Source organism: Penicillium angulare (genome assembly GCF_028827245.1).
Source record: "Penicillium angulare strain IBT 27051 chromosome Unknown utg000003l_segment0_segment0, whole genome shotgun sequence".
NCBI classification, from domain to species: Eukaryota; Fungi; Ascomycota; class Eurotiomycetes; order Eurotiales; family Aspergillaceae; genus Penicillium; species Penicillium angulare.
This window is the reverse complement of record NW_026623162.1, coordinates 1,945,743-1,961,766: the sequence shown is the minus strand read 5'-3', so window position 1 is coordinate 1,961,766 and position 16,024 is coordinate 1,945,743. Positions and strand designations below refer to the sequence as shown.

Here is a 16,024-nt window from a genome sequence, read left to right as displayed (position 1 = left end):
TGAGAGATGTGTTGGTTGAGCATGACTTGTTGAAAAGGGCTGAGCCCCCGATGATGTGACCTAAGTCTGAGCTGTATATATGGCCGGCGTGATAAGCTCCAAATATAGGAAGTAGAGCTTTTTTGACTCCAGAAAACTTGGATTGTAGCTGTTGCCTAAACTGCTGTAGTGACAGGGGTGGGCCAGACACAGTGAATGAGGTGGTTGTCTGTGCACTGATAAAAAGTTGAACAGATGGAGTTGAAGACTAAGCCCATGGTTAGCCACTGTGTCATTGGGATTATATTATTTGTAAAGAAAAAATCAACTCACGTATGTTCCATCAAATTCTTGGATAGCATCTTGTAATTGTTCGAAAGTGATCCCCGATACCGAGGTTGCCCAGTTGCCGGTTGTTGCTTCAAGCGCCCAGGAGCGACGGCTAACAGTAATACCAAGTCGACATGCGACGCCGACAATCTCAGGTGCAATATCGAGAAGCTCTGATGTGGAATCAATACATGTGGCTGTGGCTGCAGGTAGCATTCCTGTACATAACCCCAAAATGTTCGTTTTTGAGTATAACGTGGGGCATCTTTGACACTTTTCAAGGTATCTAGAGAAAATTAGACATAATTACCTTTAATGTCATGATGTCGATCTTGACTTTGGTACTTACATTAAATAGCAGCCAAGTTGATAGATGCACATGAGAACCGTAGTAACTGCCGGCCTCTCTTCACTGGCAACTTTCAGTCTATCCACAAGATCTGCCAATGTCCTATTTGAGCATGACTGGCGTTCCCTTGTCAGTGATACAATATTACTGTCGACCACTCTTTGTGTGCATTCGCGCAATAACCGGTCAAGAGAAGGCGTGTCCTTTGAAAGGCTCATCAGCTCCCGCAAGGATGAGCTGATGTCAACTGTCTGGTCTCCAAAATGGAGAATATTGACAGAGTGGGCCATCATGAAGCTTGGTGAGAGAAACAAAGATACACGACGGGTGTAATAAAAAGTCTATGTTCAAATATCCACATTAAGAATGACAGGTGTGGACAATATATCAAATTGTCATTCTAAATAAAGGACCTGACTCTAGCTGCGCCGAAGATAACACAACGGCAAATTACCGCCTGGTTGGTTGGATGCGATGGCCGTAACTAGTAATTAATTGTATTCCTACATCTATCGTGATATCATTTAGTATTGGCTATTTCCGTGCCTACGCGGCCTATCAGCTGGGCGTCCCGCCAACTCTACCATTTTAGGCAGTTCGGTCGTGGCCATGAGCCAAGCCTATTTTTTTCAGCGCGTGGGGTCCATTGAAAGCTATTGGATATACTTTCGCCGTCTCCACTGCGGTTGGTAGTAGACAATTTCCATGGAGTCAAGGATAAGTATGTGGCCTATGGCCATCGGCATGGCTCTTTTCCGAGACGGAGACAGTTCCAATTCCGAGGTACAGATGTGCAGAGGTGTAGTAGGTATGGGTAATAAAAAAAGGGAAAAAAAAGACTCGAGACATCAGAAAGAAATATGTGGCACACACTAGCCCCCAGTGATACCTGGGCAGTGTTCACGGTGTGGGGTTGGCGCATAGACAGATCTATTGTGCTCCATAATAAGCTAATACACACCGAGGTTTCTTTCCATTCTTTATTTTACTGTGAGATTGTTGCTATGTTTTAATGCTGTGTGTTAAATTTGGCTCGAATATTGATATCATAGCTGCAAGTATGGTTTTATTCCTTAAAGCTCACTGCGTACTCCCCAGGGTTCCAATTTAGTTGCAACATCGAAATGTTTTCTAGTTTGGTGGCGAAACTTTATTCAAGCTTGTACGTACACGAAATACGAACTGGAAAACTCACCCGGTATTAAATGTAGGTGCCATTGGGGCCATTCTGCGTCCCGTACGCCGGGTAACTACTTGAGGGGACCCCTGACTCTCTGCAGACACATTATTTTCGTACCTGACACCAATTCATCTCGAGATAATAATCTAAGCCTCTTGATTTCCAGAGTTTCAGAACGAGACTCGTTTGGTGTATCTATCAATATTACAATCGATTTTGCTCCATTTCTTGCTGACGACATTTTCTATGCTTATTTGAGAGCGTGGCTTTGAAACCTCAACGCGATTGGGTAAAAACAGAGGCTTACAGCTGTATATGCAGGGCACTACTGTAGACATTTTGATCTCCACTTTATTCTCCCTTTCTAATTGGAGCGTGGTTCCAATACCTTGAAAGCATAAGCAGTAGAGAGATACCGTACAGCCCGCACTTGGGGGCCGTATTGTTCGATCAGACCATAATATCAAATTTTGACTTCTTCAGCCATGTTGCCAAGTTTCCACATTTTTGTCATTCGTCCAATCCACCAACCCCACTCACATCTAAAAATGCTGGGCAATGTATACATGTTTACGTGATGTCATTTCAACCCGACATATGTTTTACAACCGCCCAGAATAAGCACTAAGCCTCAAACACAAAATGATTGTTGGTATGGGGCTATTTTCATATGCAAGGCTAATGGGCTGCAGTAGTGGATTATTAGAGGTAGCGATGGTCACCTTGTACTTTTTTCTGCCCTTTTCCTTCCTTCAATTTGGCTTCTAATGAGGTAGCTTGATCTTTCAAATTGATTGTTGCTCCCTGCTTCGCAGTAGCAACCACAAATCAAACCATCAAAATGCCGGAGGTCCTGGCGAGCTACCGAGCCCGAGCAATTTTGGGCACAATAATCACTTTTACCATAACTTCAACTATATCTGTTGTTCTCCGCTTAATTTCCAAACGCATCAACCGGGCGCAGTTGGGGAGAGAAGACTATGTTGTTCTGGTAGCACAGGTACGTCTAGGCAGTCTCGATACTCACGATGGGGCTGATTGTAATGAAATGGGTACAGTTTTTACTTTATGGCATGGCCAGCGCCCAGATTCTTGGTATGGTTAATCCCTCAACAAATTATCACGTTTTCTATTTGAAGCGCTCCAGAAGTTGACTGTACCTAGATGTCTTCATGGGATACGCAGGGCATCATGCCGCAGAAACAGAACCATGGCGCATCGTCGTCTCCTTGAAGGTAGGTTCATAACATCGCGTACAATTATTGATCAACTAATGAACGTTATCGATACAGCTTCTGGTCGCTATGCAGGTCTTCTACGCGTCTACTCTGACTTTGATCAAAACTTCCATCTGCCTCTTCTACCTCCGCATCTTCTCTACAGTAAAGCGATTCCAAATCATCTGCTGGGCAGTGATTGGATTCATCGTATGTTGGGGTATAATGGTGATCTTGACAGCATTCTTACTGTGTCAGCCACTCGCGTTCAATTGGGATCAAAGTATTCCAGGGGGAAAGTGTGCAAACGAGCCCGCAGCGTTCATTGCCGTTGGTGTCTTGGACCTTGCGTCAGACGTTTGCGTGTTCGCTCTTCCTATACCAATGATCTGGAACTTGCATGCTCCTATGGCAACGCGTGCCGCACTTTCTAGTGTATTTGGACTTGGGCTTCTGTAAGTTCTGATATTTCCATATACTGACATGATTGATCGGTTGAGCTAACTATAGTTCTCTAAGAACCATGGTTGTTAGCATCCTACGTATAGTGGCGCTAGTAGCTACGGACTTCGCCGATATTACCTACACCGAGGCATATCCTCTGTTGTGGAGTTTCTTGGAGCCTGCAATAGGTATTACCGTGGCTTGTGGACCCCTGCTAGGCCCATTGGTCAAGAAAACTCGATCATTTGCTTCCTCACACCCATCAGACAAGCACAACTCAACCAGCGAGGAAGCTCCCTTCGGTCGCTTGCCATCGGAGCGCGATTCTGCAGCTACGAGTGAGCTTGGTGAGTGGCCTGGAGTTATCACCAAGGTGTCTGGACCAAATCCTGCGTCTTATCACAAACCCTCGCACGGTTCCGAGGACTCTGTGGGCAGTGCGGGTATCGGCGTGCGAACCGAATGGAAATCGCATGTCAGTCATAAGAACAATATCTAAGGAAATCCCCGGTTAAGGATACGGACAAAGGCGTTTCTTTCTATTGGCTACTTTTATATATACAGCGTAACGATCTATGGTAATGATGGAAATTCAAATCTACTGTTTTCACGAGATATCATGTGTTATCCTCAGTGGCTTAAACTCGAAATTCCCCAAGACCTACTTGCCACCAAATCTGCTTCAAATCCTGCTGCTGATTCCGATTCAGCAATGCCTAGATCGATCCTGAAGGAATGGAATGTGGTCACATTTCCCATATCAGGAAATATTTGGAAATACGCTCTGATTCACATCCAAAGGAAGTTAGCGGTGGCTGACAACTTTTAGGGCTGCGAGCGTCCAGTAAAAGTAATGCAGTATAGCCTAATGCATCCTGGATTAAGTACAATGTTGTATCGATGTCTAGGTATGTATTCTACACAACCCATGTCGACCCCACAATATTCTTGCTGACTCGGCCGTTCCGACACATTATGAACTTTTCTAATTTTAAGAGGGTTATATGGGTGGCTGCGAAATGCATCGCTGCTCTCGCATAAGCTTAGTGGGGGCGGTAATTTATGTCTTAATGTGGGCGCATTAAGGTCAAAGTAGGTCTGCAGATCTTAGAAACCATAAAAGATCTTCAAGGATATTTGTAGATGAATTGCCTATGGATACGAAGTCCAAGCATAGCCACTAGCTGCGACCATGAAAATCCTCAGTTAGACAAAAGGTATAAGCTTTTGCATGGAGAAACTAGAATTAAAGTGTGGCTGCCCCGTGAAATCTCAAGATGTTGAGCATTTGACGTACATGTACGACTTGTTTCACTATATGGTATTATGACCTTCACAGTATGCAGTGACATGCCGGAGGCTGTGATGAGGTCCAACCCGAAGTAATTCCAGGTGTTTGAGTACACAAAGCAGATATACTGCAACCCTAAAATTGAATAATGATCACATCTCTTGGACTGCAGGGATTCGGCTGCGGGGTTCATAGATCCCTTGTATGGACATCCGCGCGTACGCGAGCCTTGTGGGCAAGCTCATCATCTATACTAGTATTTACATAGGTATTAATAGTTCATTTAATGTTTTACTGTTAAAAAGAAACTAACACCAAAGTTACGCCCCTCGACGATGTGCATTGTGGGTATGAGGCATTTGAATTATTACTATTAGTGCTGCTCAGATGACTAAAGTATATGTATAACGTAATTCCCGGTCGGGCTGTACACCCGGCCGAGCTGTACACCCCAACCCATTAGAAAAATTTAAATCGATATATATTGGCCAACATATATTAATTTAGCTAAATAACGCGATTTATACATCGATTGATCTTATGGCCAATATTCCCACATCCACTACACCGAGGCAGAGCCCTTTTGGCTGGCTGACCTGGCTGAATAGGCGTTTTGCCCTATGTATTCGAATCCACCGAAATAGCTTCATCTAGTAAATTTAGCTACATAGCTAGTTGTAGGCCCTCTTCAACCGTTAGGCCAGTATCACAGGGTATCTACCTATTTGATCGATTGCGTTTTTGGCGTTTTTTCTCATTGGCTATACGTAAATTCGCGTTTTCCTATACTAGTAACGCTATGTTGTGTAGCGATATATAGTGACCTTTAATAATTTAATCTAACATAGTCTTCGATAGGCTTGGTGGGCTATTTGACCGTTATTTTAATAGATCTTTCATCATAGAAGCTTATTTTTGTAGTTGAATAACAGTTCTCGGCGTTTTTGGTATAAATTGGCTAGATCTACTGCTTAGTCGGCTTCCTAGGGGTATTAATATTCGTAAAGAGATATTAAGCTTCGAAAGCACTCTTTCTAGATCAATAGGCACTAGGCCAGCAGCTATAAAGCTATTTTAAATAATAATTAGCTTTTTGAACACTTCCAGTCTTACGCGTTAGTAGTCATCTAGAAAATCAAACTTATCAATATAATTATAGCCTACACACGCAAGATCACTTATAAAGCGACCGTATACACATTTAAGCACTGCGAAACATCCAACATCAAGCGGTTATAATAAATGCGAAGAATGCGCAGGTATACAAAGTGGTATAATATTGTTTTCTGCACAAATCTGGTCAAATTTAGCCGTAAGATAGCTACTATAGCCATCAAGAATCAATAGCTGAAACCGGCTATGTACGCACGAATTTGTACATAGGATAAATAGTTTCTATAGCCAACGTAGGCCAATTTCATCGGTAGTCCAGCCATTATTTAAGACCTCAAATCGCCAGTCTTTTAGTAGATTATCAAACCAACCAGCCATAGCAACTTAGCCTTTAAAAACTATATATAGCGGTAGCAAATAGCCATCTACATAAATAGTTTCAATAGCAGTAACCCATTCACGGTTTCCTGGTTATAATATAGCTCTCCGACCGTAGTATCTAGCCTGCGTAACCACTTTTTGTGTTGAAATAAGACCTATTGCAAATCCTGTCTCATCGAAGTTGTAGATATCCTCCATTTGGATACCGTTATCGTCAATAGCACGTTGTACGGTCGCAAACCACTCTCGTAGCGATTTAGGATCTTCATTTAATGTGCGTTGATAGTCGTAACGCCTAGAGAAGCGTGATTGAATCTCTTCGCGTCGATTTATGAAGCTTAATGGCCAATTTTTACCAACTGTTGGTGGAGGGTAGCTACCACGCGCAGCTAGTAGTATATTAGCCATCTCTCGTACAGTAGCTGGCCTAGGCGCTGCTCCACGCGTATCCATAGAGATTATCCATTCAACAAGTGAATCCTCTTCTAATTGTATCAGTTTATGGCCATTTAGACGTATATCGACGCATGATTGTACACCATTGACGCGCGTAGCCAGCGTTGTATGGGGGATATTGTATAGCTTTGCTGCTGCGCGGAGAGAGTTGATACAGCCATCTTTGATATCTTTAACGGCTAATAAGATCCTACCCTCTTTTCCGGCAGAATTTCGAGACGATTGGGCGCGAATTGGTGGCATAGTGGCTGGTTAAAGTTGGTATATTGGTAGGAAGATGTGATTTTTGATGGGGTGTACAGCTCGGCCGGGTGTACAGCCCGACCGGGAATTACGTTATCAATTTGGGGGCTATAGCATATGTATGCACGTGAAACTTTAAGCAGGTCAGCCTATTTGATATTTTGGCCCCCAACTAGCAAGTCGCACGGGGAATTGTAACCGGCTCGATCCCGCCAATGAATGAATCGGGTATGTACGGCGTTGTTTGGGCGCGTGGGGGCCAACCCAACTACATTTTGGGCCAAGGCCGATCTAATTATGGGCTCCAGGGGAATTTCAAAATGTCACAGGATTTTAGAATGTTAATCTATCAGACTTATTCAGAAAAAAAGCTAATAATGATAAAAAAAATGTTTGTAATTTGTCTTGTATACCCATACCATAGTAAGGTGTCCTGCAAGTATCCGATGTTCATCGACAAATCTCGAATTAAGAAGCACAGGCGGTGGACTTAACGAACAATATCTCCGTGAGAGACTAAACGAGACAAAGAAAATGACATAATAGTCAGAATGGCTAGAATGACATAGCCCCTCTACTTGTAGTACTCCGCATACCATAATCAAATAAAAAGGTGAGAGCTTACAGCCAAACACCCCTCATTTAATTTCTTTCCTCCTCACACATCACCATGTCTGACACAACCTACGACTACATTATAATTGGCGGCGGTCTTGCAGGCTCAGCTCTTACCGGCCGCCTAGCTGAGCTCCAGCCTTCACGCTCTATTCTCCTGCTCGAAGCTGGCGCTGATGTTGCGGGTCACCCGCTCACCGGCTCGCCCATGGCTTGTTTCGGTGCCCATGGCTCCCCATTAGATTGGTCATATACAACTGTGCCACAGAAGCATCTCGATGGCCGCCAGTGCTATAACGCTGCTGGTAAAGCTCTGAGCGGAGGTACCGCCACCAACTATGGTACTTGGACGCGGGGTAACGCCGTAGACTATGATCTATGGGCTCAACTCGTCAATGATGATGCTTGGAGCTACAAGGGTCTCCTGCCATACTTCAAACGCTCCGAGACCCATTGGGACAAAAACGCAGACACCTCTGTACACGGTACCTCTGGTCCTATCCACAACGCAACTGTCAAATCCAGCAGCAATGACCGAAAGTACCCCCTACGCGAACCAGTGCGCGCGGCCTGGTCTCAACTTGGCATTGAAGCCATTGAGGATGGCAATGCCGGTTATCCAAAGGGTTTGGCCCCGCTGGCAGAAAACTGGCGCGATGGTCAACGTCAGCTCGCCAGTGAAGCTTACGGAATCAAAAACAAGTCTAATGTAGCTATTAAAACCGAAACACCCGTCAAGCGTGTCCTTCTCGCGGAAAAGAACGGGAAGAAGATCGCGACAGGCGTCGAGCTTCTTGACGGGACAACCCTCAACGCCTCACGAGAGGTAATTGTATCTTCGGGTGCCTATAGAACCCCTCAGGTCCTGTTGCTTTCAGGAATTGGCCCCTCAGATGAGCTCTCAAAACACAGCATCCCCGTGGAAGTTGACTCCCCAGAGGTTGGCAAGAACTTCCACGATCATTTCTCCCTCAATCAGTGGTGGAAGGTTCGAAGCCCAGAAAAAGGCCTTTCAATTGGTACTCCCCTCTGGAATAGCCCCGCATATGGACTGGGACTTCCCTCCAACTGGGTCGCGACGGTGCAGGCACCACGCGCCGAGCTAGAGCAAGCATTACAAACCGACGGCGTCAGCGGCGCGGAGATAGAGACCCACCCTTATCTAAAACCCGATTTCTGCCACATCGAGACTCTGATTGTATACGCGCCTGCAGGCGCTGCTGTGGCTGGCGTCGAGGTGCCAATGGACGGTACATACATTGCCTCAGCTGTATTGGGAGTCACCCCCACTTCGCGTGGAAGTATCACCCTCTCGTCAGCGGATCCCACAGCCGTCCCACTCATTGATCCTAATTATTACGCCACCGAAGTGGATCGTGCCGCTTTGCGGGCGGGTGTGCGACAAGTTACCAAGCTTTTCCGGGATACCCCCGAAGGACAGGAGATGGTTTTGGAGGAGTTGCCGCGTCCAGGCTTGTCTGCTTTGAGCTCTACTTCTAGCGATGAAGAACTTGACAAGCTTATCAAGGCTGGTGGTGCTACTTTCTATCACCCGGCTGGTTCAGCTGCGATGGGTAAGGTGGTTGATACGCAGCTTCGCGTGAATGGTGTTGAGGGGTTGCGTGTTGTGGATGCTAGTGTGTTGCCATTGTCGTTGGCTGGTCATTACCAGGCTGTGCTTTATGCAGTTGCTGAAAAGGCCGCTGACTTGATCAGCTCGGCGTGATCACCTACACGATAGATCTCTGTGAGCGAGGAACGACTTATTCATGTTTTCATATTTACTTTTATTTCATACAGTTTGTCTCAAACTTTTCTTCTTCCATATTGAATGACAACTGCTTATCTGATTATATGAAGTGAACGCTAAGTTTCATGCTCTCATAATTCCTCTATGTGCATTAAATGACAATTTAAACTTAAGAGAAATGATCCGGGTTCAAAAATCGACCAATGCTGCTGCTGCTTCTATTTTGGCCAGAGCCTCATGAGATTACAGCATATCAAATTCAAGTTGCCGATACACAGATGGCAATCAGCTGTCTCTAGCCCTGGTACTTCCTACAACTTTGAATCCACTCCCAACAAAGGTCTCTCTATTTGTCTTCAAAAAGAAAACTATATCCAGCCAAAAAACTATTAATAACTCCCAAGCCTGCTATTTCAAAAAAGAATGCCGGTGACAACTTGAAGGTGATCTCTAAAGTTTCGTATGCTAAAATTATTTTGCAATCTGTTGAGAGCTGAATATGGGCATAGTGATTCAGCCTCGCGCACAGATCGATTTAGTTCAGACGCTCATTCCAGTGGTTTGGCTCCTAATTCCCCGTAAAACCTTTGTATCATCGCTATTGAGGTCCTATTTCAGCTCATAACATGCTCACTTTAGCATCTGCCCAGGTGGACCTACCCATGCCACATATACGCGGGAGGATGATAGCTACCAGCCCCTCCTCTGACAGTCTTTGTTGGCTCCATTTCAGGCCGCCAAGTCAGACAACGGAGCGATTGTATAGAAACGGTTAGGCTGAAATAAAAATATTTCCAAAACTGAACCCCAGGGGGTCCTTGTCACAGGCGCCAAGACGGAGCAGTAACGGATCCCGACATGTATGGCGCGGCCGTGGCAATATGATCATACAACGTGGGGTTATCTTGTCAATACATCCGTTTTACTCGGTATACACCACTTTTGGCTTTGGCCCCCAGACTAAATGATCCTACAGGCACTAGCGAAACCAAAGGATGAACAAAGATCACAAGATTCTCTTAGCCTATACGATCGTCATCCTAGTCAGATAAGCGACGCACTTGGTCCTTAGCTTTGATGTCATCCATGTCTTCAACCGGGTCCTCGGCACTGCATCACCCTTCCAAGTTTAGTATCTGCTCATAGATCATCGCCTCCACCGTCACTTCTTGGGTATTCGGACGATACCCCATTCTGGAAGGTAATTTTCAATCCAGCCATCTTGATCTGACGATATGCTAGTTGATCGCCCCCTCAAATGCCAATGCACCACTTGCCGGTGCTTTAGGGCTTACTGCCGGTGCAACTTCGCAGTGGGGTCCATTTAGGTCTCATTTTCTCGGTTGTTCCGACGATGAGAAGTATTTCTCTCCATTTGGTATACCCTTTTCTGAAAGATTGTGGGGATATACAAAATCAAGCTCTTGATCATCGTAATCACCCCAACATCTCACATCCTAAGACTTTTGCTCAAAGTCAAAACAGCCACTATGACAACCTTAACTGAGCTGGCTGAGCAGGCCCTCGTCCTCGCTAGGCGTTTGGATGATTATACAGCTTCCAAGGGCTTGCCACCGGTTTCACTTGATCAAGATACACTGTCACTCACCGACCTACCTCAGGAGCTGCGCGACGCACGCCATGAACTGGGCGATAAGGCCCAGATGATAAAGCGATTAGCAAATGATCCAGTTCGCAATCTTATGGAGACAATGTTCGGTGTACGTCTCTCGCTGATATCAAAGCTTGCTCAATTAATCAAAATACTGACCTTTGCAGTTTACCGATCTCGCCTCGCTGAATGCTGTATATGAATATGATCTTCCATCTAAAATTCCACTGGAGCCTTCCAACAAAACTCTTTCCTCTAGTGAGATTGCTCAGGCAGCTGGCATGCCCCCTGGTATATGCAGACGCGTAATTGTTCACGCCATGGAGAATGGAATCTTCGTAGACGCAGGCAACGACCAAGTTGGCCATTCGTCTTTATCAAGACTTCTAGCCACGGATCCAGGTGCATTTCAAACGGTCGGCATGCTTCTAAACGAGCTTTCCCCCGCAGCACTGCGTATTCCAGAGGCTATTCGCAAGTATGGCACATCAAGCGAGCCCAACGAAACAGCTTACAACATGGTAAACGACACCGATTTACCAATATATAGCTTTTTAGAGCAGCGACAATCCCGTCGCTCTCGCTTTGGAACGACCATGGGATTTTTCTCCCGCGAGCAGGGCTTCAATCTTGAACATCTTGTTAACGGCTTTCCTTGGAAATCTATCGACAGATCAGACGCGGTAGTGGTGGATATCGGCGGTGGAGTGGGAGTTGTCTGTCACAAACTAGCCGAAGCGACGGAAAGGATGAAGCTTATTGTACAGGATTTGCCGGTGCCTGTTAAATTGGGACAAGAACAGCTGCCAACAGAGGCGAAATGGAAAGATCGGGTCCAGTTTATGGTTGCGGATTTCCTAGCACAGGATCAACCTCTTGTCGGTGCTGATGTGTATTTCTTCCGGTGGATTCTTCATAACTGGAGTGATGAGTACTGTGTTAAGATCCTACGACGGGTTGCACCAGCTATGCGGGCCCATTCCAAGGTTGTGATTTATGACTATATCTTGGCTGAAGGGCCGGAATTTAAATGGAGTCGAAAGCATGGACGGTTAGTGTGGTCCTCCCTTCTTTTGTGCTTGTGTTCTGTTACTAATTACATTTTTTGTGCTACTTTAGAAACCTTGACTTGGTTATGTACGCATGCTGGAATGGCAGTGAGCGTACCCTAGCAGATATTAAGCGTATCTTCCAGGAAGCAGATAAGCGATATGTGCTGGAGGATGTGTCTTTGCCCGCGGGGAGCTCCATGAGTGTCGTTTCTTTCGGGTGGAATGAGAATCAAACTAACTCCATTCACTAGAATGGAGCGAGTAATAATGTATGGGTTTCAAGCGTTGCTTTCACTTGTGGCTACTAAAGAGTAATGAATATTCCAAATGTGTATGTCTCATATGTCACGCTACAGTATAATGGTTTTTTGGTAGTGGGGTGCTTCTGTATCCAAGCTGAAGCCAAACTCAAAGCGCAGTTTATGCACGACCTAACAGAAAATACCGTATTACCGACCAACAGAAAATAGAAAAAAATCTTAGCCGATCTTTTCCGAGTTAGACTTTTAATAGATATGTAAGAAGCGGCACCTATTTACACAATGAGGTCACCGGAGTCCGACCAGTAAGCACTATTAATAGACGCAGTTTCGCAACCACTGTATAAGTCTTTCCTCGAGGGCCTTCCATTTTCTCCCACAGAAGAAATGTATATTCTTATTCTTTGCAGTATACCGTTTGTTCTGATAGTAGCCAGTCACATATTGCGACTGGCTAAGGAAGTCATTACAGCCCCTTCATTAATTTCTATTCCTGGACCTTTTTTGGCCCGCTTCACACGACTATGGTACTTTAACCGAGTTTTGAGCGGAAATTTCGACAAGGAAAACCTCGATCTTCATAAAAAGTACGGACCTATTGTTCGACTATCGCCAGGTCACTATAGCATCAGTAAAAAAGCAGATGTAAAGACTGTGTATGGTGCGGGGTCCCGTTTCACCAAAGCAGCTTGGTACGATGCATTCAAAGAGCCTTCGCCGCATAATTGGTCTGTCTTTACAGATCGAGATAACAAAAGGCACAGTAAGTAATCTACGACAACAAATCCGTGTTAATTTCGACTCGGGGCTGATATTCAATGCATAGGTGAAACACGCAGAAAGTTTAGCAGCCTATACTCTATGAGCTCCCTTCTTCATTATGAGGGCTTTGTGGATGCATCTGCCAGCATTTTCATGGAGAGATTAAACGAGTTCGCACAGAAAGAAGAGACAATTGACTTTCACCATTGGCTTCAATGCTATGCATTTGACGTTATTGGGCAAATCACATTCGGACAACGATTTGGTAAGAGGTTATTTGGAAACTGATTTGACATTTCGCTAACTCAAGAATCTAGGATTTCTTAATAAAGGAGAAGACATCATGGGCGCAATAAGTACTGTTCGACAAATACTCGTATTCAGCTGCTTGGCCGGAATATACGTTGAGTGGTATCCTCTTCTATACAAATTGATGAATTCCCTCCCCGGTTCCGGACCTAGAGGCCTCTTGTTCATCATCAACTTTGTGGTCGACAAAGTTCGTCAATTGAACGAAAAACGTATACAAGGCGGCGAAAATCCTTCCGAAACCACGATTCCTAAAACTCAAGATTTTATGGAGCGCATGGCAGTTGCAAGAGACGAGAATCCTGCGAAGATAACCGACTACCATCTTCAGATGATGGGTAATTCAAATGTGATCGCTGGCTCAGACACAACTGCCATCACTTTGTCGGCTATTATGTACTATCTTCTGAGGACACCACATGTCCATTGTCGGCTCCGACGTGAGATTGATGAGTTCACCAGCCAGAATCGATGCAGTGAGCGAATTACTTTCAAAGAAAGCCAGGAAATGCCTTATTTGCAAGCTGTGATAAGAGAGGCGCTCCGCATGCATACCGCCACGGGCTTGCCGTTGTGGCGCGAGGTTCCGTCCGGTGGTGCTGAGATCAATGGATATTTCATACCTCAGGGCTCTGCCATTGGCATCAATACGTGGGTCGCGCATTATGATGAGGAGTTCTTTCCAGATGCGAAGTCTTTCATTCCAGAGAGATGGATTGAGGGGATCACAGATGCTGAGCAGCTTCGTAAAATGAATGAGATGTATATGCCTGTGAGTTCTTGCTACGTTCAAAAACAATGTTTTTCCCTCGAGTGATCGACGCTAATAATCTATAGTTTGGCCTTGGAGGGAGGACCTGTCTTGGGAAGCACATCTCTACCCTGGAAATATACAAATTGATCCCTCAGCTGATTCGTGATTTTGATTTTGAATTGGAAAACCAAACTTGGACTACTGAGAATTTGTGGTTTGTGAAGCCCATGGACTTTCGGGTTAAGGTTTTGTTAAGAAAGCAAGAGTAGCAGATAGTTTAATGAATTGGTACTAGTATATGTTGCTATGAGAAGCAAATGAGAAAACTCCCATTCATATGTGTGGAAAGCATAGCTTGTCAATGCTTTTTATTCCATGTCAACACTTTTCATTTTCTCAATTTTATATCCAATGCAATTAAGCTCAGGCAGTGGTATTTAAGCTATGTCAATGGCATTTGAGCCTCATCAATGCTTTCCGCCCGGGCTCACTAACAAACCAGGCCCATCCTCATCTCGTCGATGCTATTTTTCATCTGTCAATACTCATCAGTCCATACAATTTAGCCGTGATTTCCAGCAATTTCTTCCATTACGGCCCGGGTCCAACTTCAAAAGCTGTTAGGCACAACCCGTGGACCATTTCACCTTCCTCCAGGGGTGTCCATAGTTTGTTCTGGCTAGCAGAATAAATAGCTACGCTGTGGGTCTACATAGGTGTGGGTTCTGCTTTGACGACAAAATGACTTCAAGTGTTACTCCGATAATGCCCAAGTGAATTCCCAATAGTTACGCGAGGAATTTTAGAGTATCACATAGGTGACCATTTTCTACTAATGGGAGCCCGACCGACCCTTGGAAGTTCTTAATGGTTCAAAAGAAAAGAAGGAAGATAAACCGTATGGAAAATTTTTGTGTGATCAAGTCCTGTCCACATTTAGACAAAGGATATATTCCAGTTTTTGTTGCTGCTGTGTGCCATGCTGCCAGTGAAGGAATGCACACATGTGTAGTCGGTGCCAAGCAAGTTTTTAAAGCCTGACCTTGTATCTCGATGATATTAGACGTCTTCCACCGTGCTAAAAGCACCAAACCTTCGAAAACTGGGTATGATCAGCAACTTCCAACCAAACAAGCTGCCCCACGAACACGTACTCATGTAGTTCGCGGTGCGCTGGTGCTAAGCGTCAACCCCCCTACCAGCAAGATCATCGGTGCATAACTCCAGTGAGCCCACTGTCCCTGGCCATGGCTCCAGCATATAGCCCCATCTGCAAATGCAACCAGACTAGTAATGATCAAAGTCCAGCCTAAAGACTTAGGGGTCCCAAATAACAAGGCGATATACATAGCGAATCCCATGAAGATGTCGCGAACTCCATAGACTGCCATAAGGCTGTCGACCATTTTCCGATCTGCGGCACCCGCGGGTGGCTCAAATTCGAAGAATGACAACGCATGAGCAGGGCGCACGAGGGCATTGACGCCAAACCCCACCATGATGGTCGCAAAAGCCGTTGCGGCCAGACTCAGCATGGGGGACTGAGTAGAAGACATCCCTTCAGCTGATGGATAGTAATGTTCCAATCTATCGATAGACCTGGTTGGACAAAATCAATAGGGAGCGGTGTGCGTGATGCGAGGAGAATGAGCAGATCACGAGCAACATTCGACAAGGGGGATCCATCACGTTCTTATATAGAAACGGATTTCAAACTTCCCAGGGTCCGCAAAACCCGCAAATCATGTCTTGTTTTCTTGTGCCGTTTGTGAACTTGGCGTAAGCATTTCCAGGCTACAATTGAAGTTGGAGCTCTGGAGTTGGAGCTTGGAGGGTTTGTTGCCGCTATCGATAAGCGCCGTGACTCCGCCCGGACGCGTTTTGTTTACTCCCGAAGTCATCACATCTTCAACTCGTCCGAACTTCC

General features: G+C 45.2%; 6 protein-coding genes across 6 annotated transcripts; 4 read left to right on the top strand and 2 right to left on the bottom strand.

The window, feature by feature from the left end:
- Positions 1–155: 155 nt before the first annotated feature.
- N7478_002895 (ketoacyl-synt-domain-containing protein) lies at positions 156–948 on the bottom strand (the record flags this gene model as incomplete). The annotated part of the gene is made up of 3 exons (XM_056919109.1): positions 156–215; positions 313–595; positions 659–948. 3 exons carry the CDS (start codon positions 946–948, stop codon positions 156–158), a joined length of 633 nt encoding a protein of 210 aa, XP_056782267.1.
- A 1,731-nt stretch (positions 949–2,679) lies between these two features.
- On the top strand, positions 2,680–3,998 carry N7478_002894 (Satratoxin biosynthesis SC1 cluster protein; the record flags this gene model as incomplete). The annotated part of the gene is made up of 6 exons (XM_056919108.1): positions 2,680–2,838; positions 2,897–2,933; positions 3,003–3,073; positions 3,131–3,265; positions 3,314–3,510; positions 3,575–3,998. 6 exons carry the CDS (start codon positions 2,680–2,682, stop codon positions 3,996–3,998), a joined length of 1,023 nt encoding a protein of 340 aa, XP_056782266.1.
- Positions 3,999–7,653: 3,655 nt separating this feature from the next.
- Positions 7,654–9,324, top strand: N7478_002893 (GMC family oxidoreductase; the record flags this gene model as incomplete). Its single annotated transcript, XM_056919107.1, has 1 exon — positions 7,654–9,324. The coding sequence occupies one exon, from the start codon at positions 7,654–7,656 to the stop codon at positions 9,322–9,324; it is 1,671 nt and encodes a 556-aa protein (XP_056782265.1).
- A 1,514-nt stretch (positions 9,325–10,838) lies between these two features.
- On the top strand, positions 10,839–12,263 carry N7478_002892 (O-methyltransferase; the record flags this gene model as incomplete). The annotated part of the gene is made up of 3 exons (XM_056919106.1): positions 10,839–11,069; positions 11,128–12,011; positions 12,080–12,263. The coding sequence occupies 3 exons, from the start codon at positions 10,839–10,841 to the stop codon at positions 12,261–12,263; spliced, it is 1,299 nt and encodes a 432-aa protein (XP_056782264.1).
- Positions 12,264–12,554: 291 nt separating this feature from the next.
- N7478_002891 (cytochrome P450) lies at positions 12,555–14,366 on the top strand (the record flags this gene model as incomplete). Its single annotated transcript, XM_056919105.1, has 5 exons — positions 12,555–12,577; positions 12,710–13,035; positions 13,099–13,299; positions 13,352–14,115; positions 14,181–14,366. 5 exons carry the CDS (start codon positions 12,555–12,557, stop codon positions 14,364–14,366), a joined length of 1,500 nt encoding a protein of 499 aa, XP_056782263.1.
- An 885-nt stretch (positions 14,367–15,251) lies between these two features.
- N7478_002890 (DUF4267 domain-containing protein) lies at positions 15,252–15,653 on the bottom strand (the record flags this gene model as incomplete). Its single annotated transcript, XM_056919104.1, has 1 exon — positions 15,252–15,653. One exon carries the CDS (start codon positions 15,651–15,653, stop codon positions 15,252–15,254), a length of 402 nt encoding a protein of 133 aa, XP_056782262.1.
- Between the last annotated feature and the right edge of the window lie 371 nt (positions 15,654–16,024).